Here is a 24027-nt window from a genome sequence, read left to right as displayed (position 1 = left end):
ACTTGTTTTCCACATTCTTAAAAAAAAAAAAAAAAAGACTTGAGCTTCGAGGTGGATCTGGACCACTGAGCCTGGGCTGGCCCCCAGCATCCTTGTCTGCAGCAGAGATGAAGGCTGGAAGGAGGGTTCCCTGGCAGGTGAGGGCATGTGCCCGGCTGCCAAGCACCACCAGGGGTGCAGTGCTCCTGCGAGCTCTGCCAAGGACAAGCTGTGCAACTTCAAGGTCACCTATGCCCTCTGAGCTCATCTGTTCCTTCACGCCTGCTACAGGGTCTACGTGGTGCCTGATACTTATGAAGTCCACCAAACAAAACCCTAAAATGCCCAAGGTAGGTGCTGACCCCTCTGTGACCACTGCTGAGAAGGGGAGAAGGGATAGGAGGCCAGCGGGCAGGACCAAGGGAGGGCTGAGCAGGGGCACCCAGAACCCTCGTCATCCTGACCGCACTCTCCACCCCCTCCCCCCAGCCCTGTCCGTCCCCTTCATGGGCTCTGAAACGTGCCCAGCCTCGCTCACAGAAGCCTGAAGAAAGGAACAGACTCATCTTCCTGAGGTCTCTGAGTAGAAAGTCTAGAAGTTTTCTGCTCCTTACTCTCTTATCAAGTATGGCAACCTGGGAAGAGGCGGCCTAAACATCCAATGACGTGATCTCCTGGACATGAGCTTCTGAGACAGTCCTCCTGGGACTTACTCAGTCCTGAATACATTGCAATCACCCGCTCAGTGACGGGCTGTCAGCCCAGCCCCTCTCCCCTCCCTCCCACCTCAGCAGCCAGCCGCGTGTCCCTCGGCCCTGAGCAGGCACGGCAGCCACAAGGCTACAGCCCCTTTTGGGCCCCGAGTTGGCCTGGGTCTCAGCTCAGGCACCCATGTTCCCTGATGGCAGAGCCTGCCGGGCAGCTCCTCCTAGGAAATGCGCGCACAGACAGTTCCTGAAGATTCCTCACATCAAATAAGGACGAAAGTGGGAACATAAGGTTGGGGGAAGAGATCTAACCCTGGGGACAGACACGAGGCAGGTAAGCCACAGACAGCACTCCCAGTATACCACTGAGTGCCACTTGCGAGGGGCAGGGGTGCACAGCAGGTCCTTCTGGTCTGAAGACCCCTTAGTCAAGCCCTCGTCTCCCAAGACAAAGTCAACAAAGCTAACCAGCCCCTTATACGTGTTATGGTTTGAAATGTGTTCCCCAAATTCATGTTGAAGTCTTAACTTCAGTACCTAAGAATGTGACCTTATTTGGGGACAGAGTTTTAAAGAGGTGATCGAGTCACAGTGAGGGCACTGGGGTGGGCCCAGTCCGACATGGCTGTTGTCCTACACAAAGGGGGAATCTGGACGCACGCAGACACAGAGAAGCCATGTGGACATGAAGATGACCAGTGAGAAGCCAGGAGGGAGCCCTGAGGCACAGTCTCTCTCACTGCGTCAGTAGAACAGGCCTGGCCACCCCCCTGACCCTGGCCTCTGGCCTCCAGGCTGAGAGAGTGAGTGTCTGCTGTTCACACTGACTGGGCTGTGGTCTGTGGTCGCGGTATGATGTTCGGGGCTCTTCCAAGGACTCATCAGGAAATTCCGTTTGGCAGCTGATCTCCCCAGCCTTCTGGGAGTTGGGTGAATTCACCCGAGGGTGTGGAGAAGCAGGCAGCGGAGCCGACCGGGTACTCGTCCTGGGAAGAGAACCACGGGCAGCCCCTTCCTAGGAGCCCAGGGCCTTTATCTCCGCACCCCACTCCTCTCACACTAGACTGACTCCACACAGGCAAATCCAGCTTGGGCCATGAGGCAGAGTTCTCTCCAAATGAAACCCAGGCCCTTGATTTACCAGGACAGCAAGGGCCAAGCCCTCCTCCGGGCTGAGATCAGGGAGGGCGGATGCTAGGAAGTGGGGCAGTCGTGGTCCCTCTGTGGCTGACGCAGTGGCCAGGCAAGTGTGGTGTGCATGTGCTTGTGGGCCCACCAGACCCCGGCTGGCTAGGGCCGTCCCAGTGGGAGGGACAAGACAGGGACGCAGCATCTGAATGAACCTGAGCCAAGAAGGCCAAGGCGTAGCTGAGAAATGCGCCCCAAACAGTGGCCTCCCTGAGCAAACAGCGGCACAAAGTCAGGGGTGCTCAGGCCAGTGGCGGAACTCCCAGCACCTTCAGGGCTCAGAAGCAGGGAAGTTTCGGCCGGAGCAGGGTGAGGGCGTGGGACAGCCCCTAGGAGAAGTGGCCAGGCTCTGGACAGCTTCAGCAGGACTGAGCTGATGAAGAAGGTGGTTAGGGGTGCCCCACCTCGGGGCCCTGTGTTCCCCACCCCACAGCTGCTCCTCAAGCGCTCTCTGGACCCCCGCCATCAGGCTGTTTGGATCCTTGGGCCGGCTCCGGGCCCCTAGTGGCACCGCAGCCGCGAACAGCGGCTCTGCCTCCACTCTGCTTGCAGACGCCATCTGTGGGGGCAAGGCGGCAGTAGGCACTGTAGGGGTGGGGGGACTCTGGGGACCCCCAGAGTGTCCAAGGGAGGCATGCAGAGGCACCACGGCGCGGCAGCTGCGTGCTGAGGAGAGCGGCTGCTGGGAAGGGCTGGAACTGGGTCCAGAAGGCTCTGCCGTGGGGGCGTCTGGAGGCAGCTGGGATGCCGGGCGGAACCTTCGGCAGGAAAGGCCTGAGGTGTCACCAGCCCTGCCGCCTTCCGCCTGAGCACGCAGGATCTTTGGTTTCGGCCTGGTGGGGCCCTTCTGTCTCCAGTAGGGCAGGTGTCTGTGTGCAGGGCCATTAGCCCAGCGAGAGCCCCGGGAGGGGGCCCACGGCCAGGAAGCCTGGCACTTGGGCCCAAGGCCCCGAGGGCGCCTCCCCAGCCGATCCACCTGGGTCCTCATGGTGGCTACTTCCTGAGACAGGCCTGCCAGGGCCGCAGCAAGCCGATCCAGCTTCTCAGAGAGGGCGGCGCCCAGGCTGCGGATCTCGGGCTGCAGACAGCTTCCACAGGGGCACGGCGGTGGGGGCGCCTGCGGCAAAGCCGGCCGGACAGCAGCCGCGGCGGGGGGCTCCTGCAGGCCTCTGGGAAGTGGCTTCCCGTGGGTCCCCGCTGAAACCAAAGCAGGGACATGGCGTCAGAATTCATGGGCTGTCAGAACCTTTCTCTCCCCTGACGGGGGCCCTTCAGCATCCTCCCCAGCCACTCAGGCCTGGCTTTAGATGGGACGGAAGTGGCTCAGGCTTGAGGACATGGATGCCAGTGCCTCGGGCATCAAAGGCAACACCCCTCCCAGCTGCTCCCCACATTCATGGACAGGATGAACCCCGGACTGGGTCTCGAGCTTTCCCGGAACAGCGAGTGGCCTTCCCACCGTCTAGGAAAAGGACTGCCTTTCAGGGCGAAGGGCATCCCAGACCACCTAACCCTGCCCTACCACGTCAGAGAGCAGGGTCTGGAGAAAGCTCAGAGGACAGCAAGAGGCCAAGACCATGGACAGTATCTGGGAAAGGGGCCCAGGAGGGCCAGAGCAGCCCGGGGCAGGGTGGCTTCCCATGGGGTGACCAGAGGCAGCATCAGTGCCCAGCGCTGCGCTCACCAGCACAGCACATCCGTCCTGACCTCTACCCGCCCTATTCTGAGGTCAGACGCAAAGGATTTTAGACCTTAAATTATTTTTACAAAAATCACCTAATCCTTTCCCCTAAGGCCCTTTGGAACGGGTCTCCACCCCAGGCAAACCTCACAGGAAAGTGCACTTACCACCCTGGACCGGTGGGGCCCACCTGCCTTCCCTCACTTCTCTGCACCCCAGCCCAGCTCTGTCCCCTCTTCAGCACCTGGGCTCCAGCCAGAAGGAAGGGGAGAAGGCCCTCACTTGTGGAGAACCCATGGACAACCTAACCCTGACCCTGCAGGCTGGAATGCTGCCTGGCTGGCTGGCTTCTTCAGGAAGGATCCCACGCAAAGGGCTAAGGGCTAGGATGACGGCGGTGCGGCAGGCACACTTCTCCCCGAAGGGAGAGGCAACGGGGCCAGCGACCTGGGGCTGGCTCGGCACCCTCGGTAAAATGGTTGCGCCTCCAGAGTCGCAGAAGTGGGGAGCTGGCGTTGGAGCCCCCCCACCCCAGCTACTGGGGCGAGGATCCCGGCACAGGTCCCCCGGTGAGCCAGGAGACCAAGCCCCACGCGCGCCCTCCACATGCCCCAGCCAGGTACAGGAAAGGGCTTCCCCGGGGCCAGGTGTGACGCTGACCCCATCTCTCCAGAAGCCCTCGGCCAGGTCATTCAGCACTACAGGGCCCGTTTCCTCATCTCCCTGGAAAGTCTCGTCAAACCCCAGACTCTGATTCTGGGTATGATCTACGCCAGTAGGCTTGTCTCTAGAAAGTACTTTCAGGAAAAAGCCAGCTATTTCTGTGAGGAAACAGTGAACGAAATAACCACCAGGGCCTCGAGGTGAGAGCCCTCGTGCCTCTGACCTGAACGAGCTGGGAGGCCGCTGGGCACAAGCTGCCCCCCGCTTCTGGACCGCCTGCCTAGCGGGAAGGAGCTAAGCAGCAGGGAGGGCAGGCGGGAGACCACAGCAGACGCTGACCCCCTGCCTACCCTGTGCCCAAGGGCCCCTGACGACCTGAGGGGACGGGGAAGCCACCAGTTCACCTGCAACACTGGGTCTTCCGTTTCCAGGCCCCAGAGGCCCGGATTCTTCACCGACCCTGGGCTTCCAGGCCAGGGGCCCAGGGACTGATCCAAGAGGCTGGCAGGGCCCCGGGCCAGCCCTTTTCTCAGGCTGAGTGGCAGGGCAGGGGTTCCCAGCGGCCCCTGCGGAAAGAGCACAGACCACCTGGGGTGTGGATACCCCTTCCGAAACACGGATATTTGAACACGGCCTAAAAAATGGAACTTTCAACTTTCAAACACTGGTGAAATGGGGTGCAGGACGGCCGCGCTCGGCCTGTCGGGGAGGCCAACCCCGGCTGAACGGCTCGCCGGGGCACGTGTGATGCGCGTGGACTGGATTAGTTCTGGAATCCTCTGCAGCCAGGAAGTGACATCTCTAGCTCTCCCACGAGGTGAACGCCGGAGGGACCAGACGGAGAGGGCCGTGATCTGCAGGCCCCAACCCGGTGAGGCTCCTCTAGGCACACACTGGGGGCGCCCCATGGGTCATGGGGAGCTGGCCCGTGCCCAGCCCACTCTGCCGTATCCCACGTGAGGAACATGGTGTGGCCCAGCCCGTGCTGGGGCCAAGGACTGCGTGGAGCCACAGGCCTGCGTTGGCGGAGAACTCCCTTCCCAACTGTTCACCGCACCCCTACCTCCTCCAGCACTGCCCGGGGGGGTAGGTCGGCCCGGGGTTTCCGAGGACACGTCTCTCCAGGGCAACTGGAACCTGCCCCCTGTCTTCTCTTCTGCTTTTCCTGCGGGGAGAAACACCAGGTCAGGCCTGGACTGAGGAGCGAAGCTGCCCAGGGGAGCGGGCAGCATTTCTTGGCAGGACAACCTCTAAGTTCTCCCGCGTGGGAGAATCTCACTGTGAACAGTTCTTGTTTATCATCCAATTTGGACAATTTATATTACTACCAACACACACACACACACACACACACACACACCCCCTGACTTAAAGTTTCTGCTCGCCATGCCGTCCACTCCGAAGACCTCCATCTCGGCTAAACGTACTGTCGGAGGCCCGGCACAGCCACGAGCAAAGCCACCGGACAAGGAGCCAGGCTGGCTCGCCCAAGCCACGGATGCCCCCGTCCAGAAGGCCCAGCATCAAGAAGAGTTAGAGAACCGGCCACTCAAAACCCCACTTCTCTCTCTGCGTGCCCTAACTCCCACTTGGATGCTTTAAATTCCCCAGTAAAGGGTGAACCCGCCAAACCCAGACACTCCACCCTGGGGCCCAAGAAAGGCAGAGTCCTGGGCGTGTGCATGGCTCTTGCTGTGCCTCCTGACCTGGCACCAAGTGCCCCGCAGGGGCTGGGTGTAATAAATCTGGTTCCTCCAAGTCCCCTGACAGCTTTTGCCAACACACGTCCTATGATAGTAAGAACCACAGGACTAGCCCCAGTGGGGTAAATGTCCACAGGGCTCCCCACAAGTCACATGGGCTGGGAGAGCGCCTCGGGCTTCCCTCGCTGAGAGCGTCCCCTCGGACGGGGACACGCGTGGACAGACGGTATCAGCGCATATGGCGTGCACATGTTATAGCGACAATGTATTCGTGTTAGGTTCGTTGCCGGCTTCCTCACTCAACACAACTTGCTCAACCATCGTGGGGCCCTACGCCCCGCCCCACCCTCTCTGTCAAATGAGGCTCAGCTTGCAGGAACTCAAGCATGACAAAAGCAGAGAGTTCCAGCAAGAGTCAGGCCAGGAGAGAATCCAGGCCCCCTCCCAAGAGCCCCTGGGCTCACCCGTACGGAGCCGGAAGGGGTCCCCGGGCTCCGCTCTCCCTGGGCCTTCACCAGGGCCGCTGCCGGTGGGGGTGCCGCCTGGGCCCAGGGACAGGGGGCCAGGAGCCTTGCCGCCGGGCGGTCCCTCTCTGGCAACACAGGGGTGGGACGGCTCACCCTGTGGGAGCAGCTGCCAGAGCTCGTCTCCTTCTGAGCTGCTGAAGCTGGAGCTCGAGCTGGAGCCGGGGCTGGGGCTGGGACCCGCCAAGCAGTCGAAGCGCAAGGGCCTCCCAGGCAAGATCCCCTTCAGAGAGTTCTCCAGACAGCGGAGCGGGGAGGGCTTTGGGGCGGCACCTGGGCAAACAGCAACAGAAGAACATTCAGTCCATCGGCCAGATGACAGGCAGGAGGCCCCTCTAGCTCTGGGAGACCCTGTAGAGCTCCCGCTCTGGCCATGGAAGGTACGGGCGAGCGAAGGCAGTGGGCAGCTTTCCTGAAGTCCCAAGTCCCTGGCACCAGCCCCGGCGGTCTGGCTGCAGACAGGCCCCAGGTAGGAGAGCCGGGCCGCCCCCCACTTGCTTCACTCAGCACCAGCGGTCCAAGAGCGGAGACACAGGCCTGTCCACCGGAAGACCCCAGAGCCAGCGCTCCTCTGCTGGGAATATTTAGAAATACCGCATTTATCCAAATAAGCCAGACCCTGCCAGCCACTCCAGCAGGGCCGGGAAGGAGCAGCGCTGTCAGGACAAACGAGAGGTGGACATAGCAGGGGGTCCCCCGCCCACCGGGGACCGCAGGCAACAAACACAATAGGGGAAACCACCAGTCATCTCCTGGAGAAACCCCATCTGGCTTACGGGTTTCTTCAGGCACACGTTGGAGCGCGGCAGCAGCGGTGTGGGAAATGCACGCGCTCCAGCACGCAGCCCGGGCCCTGGGCAGGGACAGAAGGAGAAGAGAAGAGGGGAGGATTTTACTGGGAGGGAAGACATGCCAGGAAAACACCAGGGCGGTTGGCAGCTCACCATCTTGGAGCCACCTCCATGGTCCCAGCCGGGCAGCCCCGTGGTCTTTGAGCCCTCGCTGGTAGCAGACGGGGACACCGCTGGAGGTAAGCGCCTGGGGGCTGGCCAGCTGGAAGCTGCTGGTGGCTGCTCCCCCCTGACTCTGTCCCAGATGAACTGGCTCCCCGGGCTCGCCTCTCAGTCCTGTTTCAACGGGAAGAGGCCTGTCAGCCCCGTGGAGCACTGAGGCGAGGAAGTCACCGGACAGAGCATAGCTTCTGCCACTGCTGGCTTCTTGGGCCGCATGAGCACCAGCTGTGGGACACATGCCAGGCCTACAGATGTTCCCAGGAGCCGCCCAAATCTTCCAGAACCTCTTTATCCCCAGACCCAGCACCTGGACTCCTGGGGGCCCCACAGCTCAGCGAATGTGCTGGACACCAAGGCATGCGGGCCCGACACAGCCAGGATCGAGAGATGCTCTGTTGCCAAGGCCCGGGCTCAGGCCTGGACTCGGAGCAGCAGGAGGTGGGACTTGCAATCCGTCTCCTTGGCGGGTCCCAGTCCCGGCCCCGGCCCTAGCCCCAGCCCCGGCTCCAGCCCTGGCCCCAGCCCCGGCCCTGATGCAGCCCTGGGTACCCTGCCCGGACTCCACCCACTATGGAGAGGCTGGCAGCACTGTCCGGCTTCCTGACCTCACACAGCCTCTGCCCAGGCCATTTCCAGGGCATCTTCTCCTCTCAGGGCTGGCTGGAGCCCGGCCAGCTGTGTGGGGGGGCAGGGCCGGGGCTGGCTGTATGACAGTCACCCCCCCCTGCTCCTCGATACCCACGCCAGGGCAGCCATGCTTTACCTTCCTTGTCTGCCGTCCAGTTCTTGGGCCCCCCCCTCTGGGGCGCCCTGTCCCCTGCCGAGGACCAGGACGAGGCTGACTGTGGCCTGAGCAGAGGTATCTCTCTGAGACAGTTCTCCAGGCCCTGGAGCGGGGAGCTTCCCACTGGGCTTCCTGTGAAAAGCCCACATTTGCAACCTTGGAGGGTCAGAGCTCAGTCTCTGCGAAGCCCAGGAACCTTGCCTCCATCCCTCTGTCCAGGGCAGCTGGGGCCACGGGAGGAGGCTCAGAGCCCTGGGCCTGTCATGGCAGGCACCTAGAGCCCAGCACATGTCAGTCCTGGCTCTGGGCAGGCCTGCCCGGGCCAGCCCTGGAAGAGGCCAGCCTGTCTGAGCTATCTACACAGAACCTGGTCAGTGGGCTATGACAAGGGCGACTCATCCTTGGGAGGGAGGCCACCCTGCTGCCTTGCCCACAGACAGCCCTGAGGCTCCCTCCACCAGCCAGAGGGAAACGCTCAGGGGCCTTCATCTCCAGATACGACATAGCAGGTTGAGAAGGCCAACACTAGCATGGTCACAATTTGGGGGGAAAAAAAAAGCAAAAACACAAGTACGTCAGAATATTGTAGTTCTGGGGCATCTGGGTGGCTTAGTGGGTTAAGCCTCTGTCTTCGGCTCAGGTCATGATCTCAGGGTCCTGGGATCGAGTCCCGCATCGGGCTCTCTGCTCAGCAGGGAGCCTGCTTCCCCCCCTCCCGCCTGCCTCTCTGCCTACTTGTGATCTCTGTCTGTCAAATAAATAAATAAAATCTTTAAAAAAAAAAAAAGAATATTGTAGTTCTAGTGACAAAGCTATAGAAACAGCAGGAAGTAAATGAACCAAAAATCCAAAAAACGGAAAGGCCCTTCCTGGGTGAGCTGACATCGTGGCCACACTCTTTCCCGAAGGTGTGCGCTGCGGCGGGGCAGGCGGGGCAGGAAGGACGAGAACCAGCGCCTCTGGCCGCCGCGTGGGGCTGAACAGCGAAGCTTACTCACAGGAGCCCCAGACGCCTCCTGGGTCTCCCTGGGTTCTAGAGCCACAGAGGGAGCTGGGCTGGAAGCTTCTAAAAGGCAGTACGAACTCCCCTATGGTTTGGGTTCCTTGGAAAGCGAAGTGCACCGACAGAGGCCGCACGAGCAAGCGACGCGCGAACCCCCAGGGCGGTGCTGAGCGGCGGCCAGTGGGAACGGGCTGCGGCGAATGTCCGAGAAACTCGCAGGAAAATTCAGGAAGGTGCCACAGGGAGATGGCGAACAGAAAGCAGGTGGGAGGCCTGCGGTTAGAATTCTACCGCCAGCCGGGCCCGCGGAGAATGCCCCTGGGAGCTGAGAGACCGCGTGGTCGGCAGTGGTGACTCGGGACAGGGGACAACACCATCTCTCCTCCGAAACCTTTTATTTTATTTTTATTTTTATTTTTTTTTTGTCAGAGAGAGAGGGAGAGAGAGCGAGCACAGGCGGACAGAATGGCAGGCAGAGGGAGAAGCAGGCTCCCCAATGAGCAAGGAGCCCGATGTGGGACTCGATCCCAGGACGCTGGGATCATGACCTGAGCCGAAGGCAGCTGCTTAACCAACTGAGCCACCCAGGCGTCCCCTTTTATAGCTTTTGAAAGAAACACCGATGACCTATTAAAAACTAAACCTTAAAAAGAAAGGCTGGCTGCATTTGGGGAGGAAAGAGCCCCCACAGCAAGGGGCTGGCCTCGGTGGGCGCAGGAATCCAGGCTGCCATAGGCACAGGAGGCCACGGCGAGCCCGCGGCAGAGTCCTGGGGCAGCTCTAGGCCTTCCGCAGACAACAGATGCGGCAGGATACAGAGTGAGCAACGGGGGGACCCAGTGTCTGTGGACCAGGCAGACCAAGAGCGCTTGGATGACTCAAGTGGGGACAAAGGTCAAGAGGGGACATTATCGAGTCCTACGGGATTCCAAAGAGGTATGACACCATGGCCGCCCCTGCCCCATGGGGACGGGGGCGGGCGGGCAGCACTCGACGAGCTGCAGGTCACCACTGACACTCCTTAAAGTGCTTTTACATGAACCTTGGAATATTTTTTCGTAGGTCAGAGGTCAGTCTAATATTATAGGCATTTCTTTGTGGCTGGGATAAGGAAAAAGTTGACACTAGAGGAGACCTCTTCCTGTTTTATAAGGAGTCTTAGATGTAGTCCTGCCCCTTCAGAGCTAAGTGCCCACTGCCAGCCTGTGACAAGTCCCGTGTCCGCTCCTGCCATGATACCCCACCCCGGCTCTGCTCCAGACGCCGGGCATGGCAGCCTGCCCCAGTTGGCTCAGACATGACGGTGGGCACGGAGGCCTCTCATCCTTCCCCAGGACTGACTCCCAGCCTCAGGCTTCCCAGCTTACCTTTTCCCCGTGGACGTCCCTGGCTGCCCCCAGGGCTCTGGAAGTCCAGGTCCCCATCGGTGCTGCTGGATGAGGAGAAGCTGGGAGGGGTGCTGTGGGGACCTGACGGGAGGGCAGGGCTGCCTCTCACATAGCCCGGCAGACTCAGAGTCAGAAGAGGACCCCCAGCCACCTCTGCAGGAAACAGCACAGCTGACATCACGAGAAAGCCACTGGACAAGAGGTCCCCTGGGCCCTGGGCTAGGGGTGGGCACCCAGGACACCTACCCCAAAGGATCTCCCCCAAGGGTCTCCCCTTAGGTTAGGGGCTCAAGCACTGGTTGAAAAACCCACGTGAACCCAACTGTAGGTCTCGTGGGGCTGGAAGGTGAGTAAGAGCCCTCCGAGGGGACAGTGAGCAGGAAGAGCTGGGCTCCCACCACATTCAGGAACTGCTCAGGGGGACGCATCAGTAAGGGGGCTACAGAAGGGCCTGCAGCTCCAGAGGCCCAGTAGGAGGAACAGGGGACCTAACAATGTCCTCAGCACCCCTGAGCCCAGGGGCCCATCTACCTTCACTGTGGGATCTGCAGGGCTGTAGCTCGGGCCTCTGAGACCCGGGGTCTCCCGGCTGAGGGCTCCGGAATCCAGAGGCGGCCGGCGGCTGGGGAGGTAACGACCCACTCAGGGGAATGCCCTTCAGACAGGCCTCCAGGGCTTCCAGGGGTGAGCTCGAGGCACTGCCAGCTGGGACAGGGGAGATGGTCCTATCACCATCTCGGGCACATGCCCCCGGCCCAGCCCCAGGCTGGCTGCCCCAACCTGCCTTCTGCAGGGCCAAGGCCCACACGGGCATGGAGGCCTGCCAGGCAGGACACCCTGTGGGGGACTCTGGATCACTCCCTGTTCCCACAGGGCAAGGACAAGTCTGCGCCCCAGCCCAGGGTGGCGTGGAGAGACCCACATGTACACAGCGGCCAGCTTCCTGATGGGCAGGAAAGTTCTGTAAATGGAAGTCCCTACAATGGACAGCTCCCAGGCAAGGGCCCAGATTAGGGAGTACATGGGTGAAGAGAAGGGAGTCACCCCCTAAGAAGGCCTGCCAGGTCCTCCCCCAGCAGGCTGAACCTGCTCCCTCCCCTTTGGGCTGGCAGAACCTAGCTGGTGGGGCAGAGAACCCCATCGGAGGACTTCAGAGATGCCCCCAGGCCTCACCTTGAGCTAGGGGACCCCAGCTGGGCACTTGGACCCCTCTGGTTTCTCCATCGCCCCCCTGGCTGCTGGTGGCAGAGGGGCTGCGGGTCCACTTGCTGAGCTGACAGGATGCAGGCACAGGGGGGCTCCGGGCCCAGCCGTCCTCCATCTTCACCATGGAGAGCGCGCTGCCAGCTCCCGGACCGGGGCCAGGAGGAGGGGTCTGGAGGGGTCTGGGCCCTGTGGGAAGCCCCCATGAGGCCGATATAGGGTCAGGACGGGGCTCCCAAGGCCCCTGGCTCCAAGGCGGTCATGGCTCGAACACCAGCACACGGAGCAGCTCCCACCCCCATCTTGCCCCAGGCCCCTGTGGGGCGCCTCCAGACATTTCTACAGAGGAATGCCACATCAGCACCACAGTGTGTGCAAACACGACCCCAGCCCACACAACCATGATGAGAATGCCCAATTCAATATTATGCCCCAGGTGTCTGCTGGGCCAGAGCTCTATCTTCTGTTCTTGGCCTCCTCCTCCCTATGCTCCATTCCTCCCTTCTGGAACTTTCAGCTCTACTCCAACAGCCAAGCTGGATAGTGACCACGGATTGATGAAGCACTTCCTACATGCCTAGCTCTCTTTACAGGGATGGCCCCTGACACACGGCAACTGTGACCTACATGCAGAGGGAAGGCCCCGAGGGCCTGATGTGGGGGTCCACTTGGAGCTGGAAAAGGAAACAGATTATCGTCCTGGGGCCCTCCTGGACCAGCCAGTGGCCTTTACCTCCAGAATTCCTTGGGCAGGCCCCTGGGTCCTCCTGCAGTGGCGGGTCCCCCACTCCCAAGGGGCTGGGACGCCTGTGCTGGGCCTCTGGGATCTCCTTCAGACAGTTCAGCAGACCCTGCAGGGGACAAGCCCCGGAAGCTGCCTCTGTCTTCACTACAGGAAAGAGGAACGTATTGTCACCCTGAGCCCAGTCACGACAAATGACAAAAAGTAGACAGTCCAGAAATCTGGGAATGTGGGTCTTCTTACGGTTCATTTAGACCTGCACAGGCCACTGTTTCCTTGGTGCTTGCTTTAAAAATGCCTGTCTTGGGGGTGCCTGGGGGGCGCAGTCATCACGGGGTGGAGCCCCAGGATCTGTGCTCGGCGCAGAGGCTACTGAAGACTGTCCCTCTTCCTCTGCCCCTTCCCCACCCCCACTCTCTCTCTCTTTCTCTACCCCTTTGCCTCTTAAAATAAATAAATACATCTTAAAAAAAAAAAAAAGTCCTGTCTTCACACCTCCCTGAAGCAGACAGCAGGAAGGAGGGAAGATGAGAAGGCCAGCATCAAGGCGGGACACGACACGGGGAAGGAAGCGAGCGACAGGTCCCTTCCTGCCTGTGGTTCCCCGAGCGCTGAGCGCAGCTCCTCTCTGAGGAGGACCGAGCTTTTCACACACACACACGCCCACAAGTACCTTACTGTATCTGAGCTTCACTGTACCTGAAGGTGGAATCAGTGATCCCCTTTCACAGATGGGGAAACCAAGTCTCAAAGGAGCCTCTCACAGTCTTCACAGCTCCTGCCCCCACCACGCTGCCCGATAGCACCTCCCGCCCCCACCTAAGTGGCCACTTAGAGTCAAAGCAAAGGGACACTTGGCAGCTCCTCCTCAGAGGTCCCACAGTAAGACGAGTGAAAAACACAGGAGGATCCAGGGCCACGTCTGTTTCCGAGTTTCCTTCTACCAGCTGACCAAATGTCATTCTCCTAAGAAAGCCGCCTGCCTCTAGAAATAGGCCACTGACGATCGGGGAGCAGCCGCTCCTTTGGGAAGACATCATATTTACAGAGAAATGGCCACAGAAAGGCAACCTGAGCTTTTCTGGAGCTTCAGACCTTGGCCTGAGGAGACGTCCCCAGGGGACTCACCTTCCCAGGGCAGGCTCTCAGGTCCCAGCTCCGCTCTGGTTCGCTGAGAGGTGCCCTGGCCGGCGACGGGAGGCAGAAAGCCTTGGGACACCTCAGGGTGCTGGGACCCAGGCACGAGGATCTCCTTCAGACAGTTGATAAGGCCTTGCAAGGGGCTGTTCCCAGGGGAGACTACCACGGCACCTACAAGACCAGCCAAGGTCAGGGCCGCCCTGATGATGGCAGCGATGGGAATCTCAGAAGGTCCAAGATTCCCACTTGTGTGGACAGGGACACCTGCCATGTCAGGCTGTCAGGAGGCCGAGATCAGAGAGCCGCCCCACAGGCCTGTGTGAACCGAGCATGCCTCCGTTTCCCTTCCCTGCTCAGCTCTAGGGGAAAATCCCATTCTCAGCCTCTCACCTGTCCCCAGGGTCCCTTTCTCCTGTCTTCCGTGGCCCTTCTTCCTGCTGGGGCTACAGGTAGGAGGGCTGGGCTCCCCACCTGAGGCTTCTGGGCCGTCCTTCTCTGTAGATCTTGGTTTGTCAGCAGTTTCTGTTACAGGAGAGACAGAAAGTCTTTCTAGCCCTGGCTCCTGGCCCTGAGGAACTGCCCCAGATTGTTCCCCATAAAGGACAGGCCTCTCAGTCCCCCACACATCCCTGGGGGGGTGGCCAAGTCCTGGAAACTTGGACTTGTGGCTGAGTCAGCTCCTGCAAGCTTGTCCTCGGAGTCCGGCTTGGGGCTCCTTTCCCTGTTTCCTTCTGGTGTCACTGTAAACACCAAGACTGCTTGTGCTGAATAACCCAGAACCCCCCACATCCAGCCTCTGACTTTGGCTCAATAAATGAGTCCGGCAGCCTTGACATGGCAGGGCCCAGTCCTGTACTCACACTTCTCAAATCTGAGCGTGTGGACACCCAGAGCCAATCCGCCAGATGACACTTAAAATCACAGGCTAATTAGGGTCTGTTTTCAGGAGAGCCAATTTTAGTCCATATTCCTCTAAGACATTTTAATAAAAGACATTCCAACAAAGGCAAAATTTGCAAGAATTTCTAGAAATACAATGAGACCCCAGAGAAATTCTAGTTGCTGGCCTCTGCTCTTAGGGCTGCCTTGGTGAGAAGGTCTGAGACTCAGGTCAGGTGTGCACAAGGGTGTCTCTCACTGACAGGCCCGCGTGTTGGAAACCGCCTTCCTCTCACTGTGTGTGATCACGAGGACTCTGCAAGCAGGGCTGGGTGAGAGTGGCTCAGGGACTGAGAAGTACATTTCCTCTCTGCTCTACAGACAGGGGCCCTTGTCCTGCTCTCTGGGGAGGCAGCCCGCTTGAGCAATAAGGGAAACTGAGTCCTAGAGATAATGAGGATGGCACAGAGTCCGGTCCCCCTGCCTCCAGGGTCAGAGCCCTGCCCTTGATAGGTCGTACTCACTGAAGGGGAGGGGGCTCCCCTGGCCCCTGGCTCCAGGCGGGCTGCTGGACGACGAGCCGCTGCTAGATGTGGTGGCCATGCAGGGCCAGCCAGTGGACGTGTCTGGAAGGCAGCTGAGAAGGCCTCGGAAAGTGCAAGTCTCCACGGTCCCAGCTGCTACTGGGGAGGAGGAGAGGACACACAAAACTAGACTTAAGCCCAGCAGGGAAAATGCCCCCAACGTTGCCCATCCAGACCCTTCCTTGTCCTGTGCCATTGACAATAACCCAGATGTCAGTATCCTCTGCATGGTCATTCCCGGGCTCTGAAACATAGATTCACAGCCCCAGTCTTGTGCTGATAGGATCCCCCCATCCCCACTTTCTGTGTCATTTGCCATCCACTGAGCAGGCTCAGAGGCCAGGGCTGGTGGGGACAGACTTCTCACAGAAGTGCAGTCTGAGCTGAAAGCAGCCGGTGAGCAGAGCAGGAAGGACCAAGAGACTGAGGATATGGGCAGAGCACGGGCTGGGGGACTGAGCCCCAGTGGCCATGCAGACTGGACACGGCTTCTTCCTCTTCATCTCCAGAATAGGGACTGGCCTCACCTGCCACACAGGGCACCATGGAACAAGTAGAAGCCAGCATGAGGAAGGCCGGAAGTCACGGTCTCACGATCTACCCATGCCTTCTCTCTCGGGGACAGATGTGCTCCCAGGGCATTCGTGACCCAGATGACCCCACCTAGGGTTTGGCAGGGCACAGGCAGGCCCACGGCAACCAGCTTGAACTTGACGTTGTCCGACTTACCGTCAGGGCTCCCCTGCTCCCCGTCCAGGCTGACGGCCCCGCTCCCGCTCTCGGTCTCCGGACTGACCTCCCCGAACAGGAACTCAGGAATCTCCCTTACCAGCTGCACCAGGGCAGTGAGGTGCAGGCTGTGCGGGGGTGCTCCTCCTGCCGGAGACGCCGCAGTGAACCCCCACACCCTCGGTCAGCTCAGCACTCACGCTTCTGCGCATGACTGCCAACCAGCGTTTCGCGTTACCCTCCTACCATGTGGGTAGCAGCTGAGGACACACTGATGTCCGGGAAGTGAAAGGGATCCAGCCAGGACTGGGGGATGGGGACTCTAGGTAATGTCCCTCATTTCTCGGTACCTCTCTGAGGGGAACACCGCCAGGGCTGCCTCCCTTCCCCCTCCCACCGGCCGGGTCCTCTGCCCTTCCTGGCACCCCTACCCTCTCGGCCCCATCCAGCTAGGCCCGTGGGCCACCTCCACCATCCAAGGCCCCCAGCGGTCAGCCCCATGACAGCACCCTCGGGAGCCACGGGCTGGCTCTCCACGTCAGTGGCAGGAAGGGGGCTTGAGTAGAGGGTGCTTTCCATGGTGACACCAAGTTTCTTCCTAGCATGGCATACAACAGGCAACAGTGTGCTGGGTTCACAGCCCTGGGGGGCAAAGGGGGAAAGGTCACGAAGAGGTTTGGGTATAGAGAGTTTCAAGGGCTGAGGTCACAAGTGCTCCCTGAGGAGTAGAGCCAGGGCCTGAGCACTGCCCAGTGGAAGGAGCTAGAGTGAGTCCACCCGGGCCCAGGACACCCAGCAGCGCCTGACTCTCATCTACCAAGTTTACTCACCCAGGGGGCCTCCTCCCCTGGGAGTCTCCTGCCCCTCACCAGCGTAGCGCCTGCCTTCCATGGCTCCTCTGGGCTCCGCAGGCGACAGGAAGGCAGAGAGGGGGAGCAGCCCATCTGTCCCTGGGAAAGCAAAGAGGGAGGGACAGCCTCCTGAGAAAGGAAGCTGGCCTCCACCTACCACAATCATGCACGCACCTGTTCACACGTGTGTTCGTGTGATCACCTAGACCCCCAAAAGCATGGGGCCACCAGATGCTCAGAGCCCAGGCTGCTCAGCGTTCTGCCCATTCTGGGGTGCCCGGACTGAGTCTCACCAGAACCCTGGTGCAGACTACAGAAACAACAACGGCCTAAAAGAACCGCAAGGCCCTCGGCTCGGCCTGAAGCTCTCGGAACACCATCTCCCACAGTGCTCATTTTGTAGGCAAGACTCAGGCCTGGTGGGCTCAAGGTGACTCGGGACCTGCCTGGTCCTGGATCCTGCCTCCCTTCACTTTTCCCAGGGGCCGGAGTGGGCTCCTTACCCAGGGAGCGCAGTGTCTCGTAGTTCTCCCGCATCACGTCCCGGTAGAGGGCCCTCTGCCCCTCCCCTAGCAGCTGCCACTCCTCTTCGGAGAACCTCACGGCCAGGTCCTGGAAGGCCACGGACACCTGTGGGCACAATCTCCAGGGAGTTGGCGGTTCCCTCCCAGGGTCGCCCCCCTTGCCATGTCTCCATGGGTACACGAAGGAGTGGGGTGCAGGGAGAGTGTGGTGGGCACCTGACGTGCAGGGGCAGGTGAAGGGGTGGGGGATCTGCTCACGAGACAGGGATGGGGTTGGACTGTGTCCACAAAAACAAATGCTCAAGTCCCTACCCTCATCCCCCATGAATGTGGCCCTATTTGGAAACAGGGTCCTTATAGATGTAGTCAGGGTGAGGTCACGGAATAGGTCAGGCAGGCCCTTAACCTGGTATGACTGGTGTCCTCATAAGAAGAGGAGAGACAGGGGCGCCTGGGTGGCTCAGTGGGTTAAGCCATTGCCTTTGGCTCGGGTCATGATCTCGGGGTCCTGGGGTTGAGCCCTGCATCGAACCCCACGTCGGGCTCTCTGCTCAGCGGGGAGCCTGCTTCCCCCTCTCTGCCTGCCTCTCTGCCTACTTGTGATCTCTCTGTCAGATAAATAAATAAAATCTTAAAAAAAAAAAAGAAAAGAAAAGAAAAGGAGAGACAGTCACACAGGGAGAAGAAGGCCCGGTGACAATGGAGGCAGAGAATGAAATGACACAGCCACAAGCCAAAGAACACGAGGGACCAGCAGAGGCTGGAGGAGAGGAGGACCGGCCCCTGGAGCTTTCAGAGGGAGCACAGCCCCCCCACTGCCCTGGTTGTGGGCCCTGCGCCTCTAGCACAGTAAGAGAACCCACTCGCTGGTGAAACCTGCCAGCTGGTGGTAGTGTGTCGCGGCGCCTTTGCCGCAGTACCCCAGTCGCAGCGCCCCACAGAAGCCTGTGCAGTCTGTGCCCCCCAGTCTGGGCCCAAGAAAAGGCCGCCTCCAGGCTGGGAAGCCCAGCCCGCCCTGAATTCACCATGGGAGAGAGCCACTAGAGTTAATAAGCAAACTTCACCTCGAATGAGCAAGGACCTGAGGTTCGGTCACGACGGCATTAAAACAAGATCACAGATGAAACGGACAGTAAGTAGGACGAAGAACAAAACCAACATCCCAACAGTCAGGAACCAAGCAAGCGAGATGAAGCGAGATGAAGCGAGGAAGACAGTGAGCAGAGCGCCCCAAACGGCCTGGCCCGTCTAGAGGAGGCAGACCCTTCGGCACCAGGGCAGAGGACCGTGGGACGGGGAATGGAGAACAGCAGCTGACGCCCCTGTCCTCACTGGAAGCCCTTGATCTTCAGACCCCAAATCCCACGGTCACGGTGCTTCTGTAGACCTCTGGCCCAGCTGCTCTGCCTGACTCCAGGCCCGTGCTGCGCCGAGCCTGCCCTCACTGCCCCGGTCTCACTTGACCTTCAGGGCCCTGGCCAGCCACAGTGATCCCCATGGCCATGACCCACGGCATTTACCCCCAAGCCTGTGCAGCACATGGGAGCCTTTCCAGGCCACCATCCAGGCCTCCTTGCCCCCGTCCCCACTCCCCCATCCCAGCCCCCTCCTGGACCTCTCTACTCTGCACCCCAGTGGGCGTGCAGTCGGGCACGGTGTGGCCTACTCTGCAGGGCTCAGAAGAGACCTGGAATCATCCTTGGACAGCATCCCCTGCTTTGTAAGATACAAAAAATGTTCTGTCCTAACTTCTTTAAAAATCATCACTAAGTGGGCTTTAAAATGGCCATCAGACCCTACAAGATTACTAGCATCTGAAAGGCACGTATTTAAAATTACAGCAAAAATTAACTTCGTGCAAATTAAGCAAACAGAATGTAAACTAAGGGAAGCATCCTTCTGGTGTAAGAAAAATGACTGAATAAAATGAAAACACTCCTAATAAAGCAAAGACGTTAATCCACTACCTTGTTTCATCAAGTCAGTGATTTTAAAAACCATCACTGCTACTGACTCTTGGCACTGTCACCTATGGCACCTGCCCCCTCCTCTGCCAGTCACCCTCTGACAGCTGGCACCACATGGTATCACACCCCCCTCCCCCAACTCTGCTGCTGAACCAGTGGAGACACGCACCTGGCTGGAGGCAGCCTCTCCACAGCCTCCCTGCCTCTGGTCCAGAGGTTCTCACGCTCTCTCGGACAGCCAGCAGACCCTCCACACAACACCTCCACCCCACCTCCACCCCTCTGGCACAAGGACAGTTGCTCCCTTTCAGGAACATGCTCAGACACCCTCAGAAACATCTCTCAAAGAGCCATCCCCATTTCTTACTGGATTCTGGACACATACGACATAGCTAACAGGAGGGTCTACCCACTGACCGTCTCCCTGGGCCCTCTCCATGGAACACAGGCCATGTGGACGGCAGCCAGCCTGGGCATTTCCCACCTGATGGCGACAGCGGGCCAGGTGTCCCCAACACCTGGTACCAGGTACGTGAGATGATCAGCCTACCTCGGCCCCGTCTGCCTCTCCCCATCCCCTCTCCCCTGAACACTCTGCTGGATGCTAAGTGAGCCGTGTCCCCCGCAGGATCTACTCTAAAGAAACCCAGACGTCAGAAGTGGGATCCTTCGTTTTGGGGCATTTCAGAGCTCTCAACAATTAACAAAATGGATCTCTGCAGGCAGCTGGCCACACACTGTCACCCTCAGTGTGGGGTGAGGGTTCCACAGCGCCAAGTGGGGAAGCAGCAAGCTGAGCTGATAGACCACCGCAGCGCCGAGTCTAGGACTGGGACCTCTGGAGCTGAGAGCGAGTGCTTTTTTTGCTGGGCTTAATTGTGACTATAATAACCAGTGATCTTGGTAAACCTTAAGAAAACATGCAGCAAACATCTCATTTTTCAAAACTATTATTCCCCAGAGAAGTCTGTAGTGCTAGAACCTGAACAAAGAAACGTTCTTGTAGATGCTGCTGAACAGCACATCCAAATGGCATTGCTCTGGCTGGGACAGGGAATGTGGGAGAAGGACCCAGTGGAGCCGTGGACAGTTCTGCGGGGGGGTGGGTAGGGGTGCTGGTTTATCCTGAGATGTGTCAGCGGGCAAACTCTCTGTTCAACAAACGGAGTGAAAAGTACTGTCTTCAGCTTCCCCCATCAGAAGCTTTTTACAACATAATGACTGAAAACCAAAAGCACTTTTAGGATCAAACGATTTCTTTCAGGTTCCTTTTAATTAGGGTGGATTTTCCTGCCTCATCCTTGATTTACTAAATCAGGAGTAAGTCCAGAAATCTACAGTTTTCAAGCCACCCATGATTCTGACACATTCTCAGCTTAGAGCCATGGGGCAGGGGAGCACTGCAGCCCAGTCCCAGGCTGGAGTCCTGCCTAGCCCTGCCGGAAATGGAAAGCACGCTAGGGAGTGGACCCCCGAACACAGGTTCGGCCCTCCTTCTTCCCAGGAGCCAGCTCGCAAACGTCCTGCATTTGTGAACCAGAAATCAGATGACTGCCTAGACCTTTAAGGAGCAGGGATCATTAAATGCCGATTTCCGCCCAAAACGAGAGGTCTCTTCAGTTTCTCTTTAAATGCCTTCAGTAATGGCGGGCTCATCACATTCCCAGCAGCTGGTCCTATCAGGGGCCCAATCTGGCATTTAAGAAGTCCTGGACACAGGGCCACCTGGGTCCAGGACATCTTAAATGATCAGTCAGTGAAGCGTCTGCCTTTGGCTCAGGTCATGATCCTCAGGGTCCTAGGATGGAGCCCTGTGACTTCCATGTCATAGGGACGGTGGAAATCCTTGCTCAGCGAGGAGTCTGCCTCTCCCTCTGCCCCTCCCCCCTGCATTCTCTCTCTCTCTCTTTCTCCACATGGGACTTAGGGCTGGACCTCAGGAACCAGGCTGCCAGAATTCCAATCCCTGCTTCACTTCATACCATCTATGGGACCATGCCAAACTACTTAACCCACGTGGGCCTCGGTGAACTCATTTAGAAAATCAGGATCATAAAGGCCTACAGCACCAGGATGTTGTGAAGAGTAAATGAATTAACGTAGGAAGCAAGTGCTGGGAGGCCAGAAGCGCTCTGATTGGTGTTAGAGCAGCCGAGTCTGTCTGCCTGACGGCCCCGTGCGGGTCAGAGCCTCCCACAGCCCCACAGACTGGGCTCTTCCTCACACACCACTCCTGACTCTGAGGGCCTCTATCTCCTGCCTCAACAGACCCAACTCTTTCAGACACCAGAAGAGACGGCTTCCAGTCTTTCACCATCTCAGCCTCAAGACACATTCTTCAAGACAAAGTTCGCATAAGATGGAAAGGAGACCTGTGGCAGGAGGAGGACTTCCATCAATGGCTTCTCTCTGCCCAGAAAAAGCGGAGGAAAAGTGAGGCATGCGTGTGTGAGGGAGTGGGCACGCGTGAGTGTGCAAACAAGTAAGGCACCAGTGCTTGCCCTGGGGGAGGGACACACACTGTTGGCCTGCAGTCTGGACAGACCGTCCCCTCAGGCCCTTCTTCACCTCCTCCATGGCTCCCAGGCCTCGCTCCCTCAACCAACGGCAGAAAAGCTTTCTGGATTGCCCCAGGACTGCTGTACCTGCGAGGCCTCCTAGCCCTCTAGGGCCGTGCTCTTCCTCGTAACACACTCCCTCTACCCTGTTACTAGCCCAGCATGAAAACCACATCTTCCGTGCGCACAGGACCCGTCCATATTCCACAGTTCTTCCCAGCCTGGGCCCAGTCTCCCTGCATGCCTCAGGCTTCGGTTCCATTCGGATCCTGCACCCCGTGGCTCCCCACTTATTGGGCTGTGCTCGCACATCCCTGGGCTTCTGGGGAGTCACAACAGACAGAGAGACAGGCGTTCCTGGTAACTATCCATCTGTTATCTACGGCCCCCCCAAGCTACTCCAAGCCGCCTTCTCCGTGAAGCTACACTGTGTGCAGAAGCCTCCTTCTTGGAACATCAGACCTGAAAGACCGCTGATCCAAATCCCTCATTTTGTAGAAGAGGAAACTGCAGCCTGAGGAGAGCCCAGCACAGGACCAGCGGACACACCTGAGCAAGGGTGTCCCTGTGCTGCTTCACTGCACAGCCAGGGCGGCAAGGAAGGCGGCCCCCGTTTCCACAATATCCACTTGTCCTGGCTTCTCCCAAGAGCTTATAGGCCATGAATGACTGGAGGTTCTGATTCTGGGAGGCTAGATCCGGCCACAGAACAGCCCAGCCGCTATCCCAATACCCACCCACCTCCAAACCTTGGAGACTACAACTGGCTGAGGTTGGCTCAAGTTCATGGCCACCAAAATTACAGAACTGGCTCCAGGGAGGAACGGCAGGAATTCTCCACTGGTATCACCATATTTTTCCTGGCATCTTCCCAGCCCCGCACACACTTGCCAGGACTGCCCAGACTACGACAGATGGGGCTCTTCCTCCAGCTCTAGAACCTACACACCCTATCAGATGGGTAACACCTGGGACCTTGTTTCATGCCCCCTCCCCAAAGGGTCCAGGATCCTACCAAGAATAAAAGCATCAGATTTACTCATTCCCCTGAGGCCTTCATCCCCATGACTCCCAGGTTAACTAATAATTAAAAGGAACCAGGACGAGGGAGGTCGATGCGTAACCCAAAGGAACGAGTTCCCGAAGGTGAGGACAGGCTCCACGTACAGGGGACGGGGGGGGGGGGGGGGGGGGGACACGAGGGATGGGGAGGAGACCGGGGGTCGTCGGAGAACCTCGACTTCTCCGCACGAAATCCTGAGCACCAGGCCCGCCGGGGCGAGCACAGCCCGATACCAAAGTTGTTGGACCCCCGGGTCTTTGCCCCCCTACCACGAGACCGCCCCACCCCACGCCTAGCTGACCCGCCGAGGTCCGTCTGTCCTCCCGGTTCGCCTCACCTGGCGCGCCATTCCGGGACTCAGCCTCAGCTCTCAGCTTCCGGCGCGGCCCGCGGCGGCCGCAGACTGTGCTGCGACCCTCGGCGACAGCGGCGACCGAGATCGGCGCGGGAGAGAGCGGGGCTGGGGTTGCGGGCAGTGGGGGAAAGGCGAGGTTGAGCACACCGCCGCCTTCCCGCGCCCCCCTCTGCGAGAAGGGTGGTCCGGCTTCCGCCCGGAGACCCCCGACCTCGGCGGCCGGCTGGGCGCAGGCGCGAACTACATGTCCCAGTGGGCGCCGCGGCGCGGGCCGGGGGCGGAGCCAGGGCCGCCTCCTCGAAGCCCCCTCCCCACCTGCTTCGCTCAGGACCCCGGGAAGCTTCCGGGAGGGACTCCGCGCCGGGTCTCGCCTGGTGGGCAGCTCGCGGATGTGTTCCGCCGAGGTACGCATCCATCCGTCATCATCCATCCATCATCCCGCATTTACTGAGCGCATCCTCTGTGCCAGGTGGAGATGCTCGGATGAAACCCGCCTCTCCCAGAGGTCACGTCCCGTATACCGACCATTTCCGAGGCCGCGGGGAGGTGTGGGGGGGCGCGGCGAACGGCCGCCGAGATGGGGAGGGGGCTGCAGGCCAGACTGCGCGGGCCGCGGTCGGGTGTCGGTCCGAGTGGCTGCCAGACCCCCGCGTATCCCCAGATCTGCCAGCGCGCTCCCTCGCTCACCAGAGCGTCGATCCGGGTCATGACATCTCGTGCGACCAAGCGCTGGTCTACTGGGTCGATTTAGGTGACCCCAGAAGCTCCTGGAACATAGGAGGCCCTCAAATAAATGTGT

At 59.5% G+C, this 24027-nt stretch overlaps 1 protein-coding gene across 9 annotated transcripts; it reads right to left on the bottom strand.

Moving 5' to 3' along the window:
* KRBA1 (KRAB-A domain containing 1) lies at positions 1-23439 on the bottom strand. 9 transcript variants are annotated; one of them, XM_047695325.1, is made up of 17 exons: positions 23211-23439; positions 17265-17391; positions 16741-16860; positions 15911-16057; positions 15122-15280; positions 14109-14240; positions 13707-13889; positions 12570-12725; positions 11807-12025; positions 11165-11338; positions 10613-10786; positions 8222-8374; positions 7390-7572; positions 6542-6718; positions 5282-5383; positions 4569-4784; positions 1-3071 (listed from the first exon to the last, which is right to left on the bottom strand). In XM_047695325.1, exons 1-17 carry the CDS (start codon positions 23220-23222, stop codon positions 2146-2148), a joined length of 3360 nt encoding a protein of 1119 aa, XP_047551281.1. In that variant the 5' UTR covers positions 23223-23439; the 3' UTR covers positions 1-2145. The 9 variants fall into 9 exon arrangements, with proteins under 9 accessions (XP_047551281.1, XP_047551283.1, XP_047551278.1 ...); XM_047695327.1 differs by having other exon boundaries at positions 17265-17373; XM_047695322.1 differs by lacking the exon at positions 23211-23439 and adding an exon at positions 16342-16552 and having other exon boundaries at positions 17265-17370.
* Positions 23440-24027: the final 588 nt, after the last annotated feature.

The sequence above is a fragment of the Lutra lutra genome, chromosome 11, assembly GCF_902655055.1.
Source record: "Lutra lutra chromosome 11, mLutLut1.2, whole genome shotgun sequence".
In the NCBI taxonomy this organism is placed as follows: Eukaryota; Metazoa; Chordata; class Mammalia; order Carnivora; family Mustelidae; genus Lutra; species Lutra lutra.
This window is presented reverse-complemented; position numbering and strand designations above follow the sequence as displayed.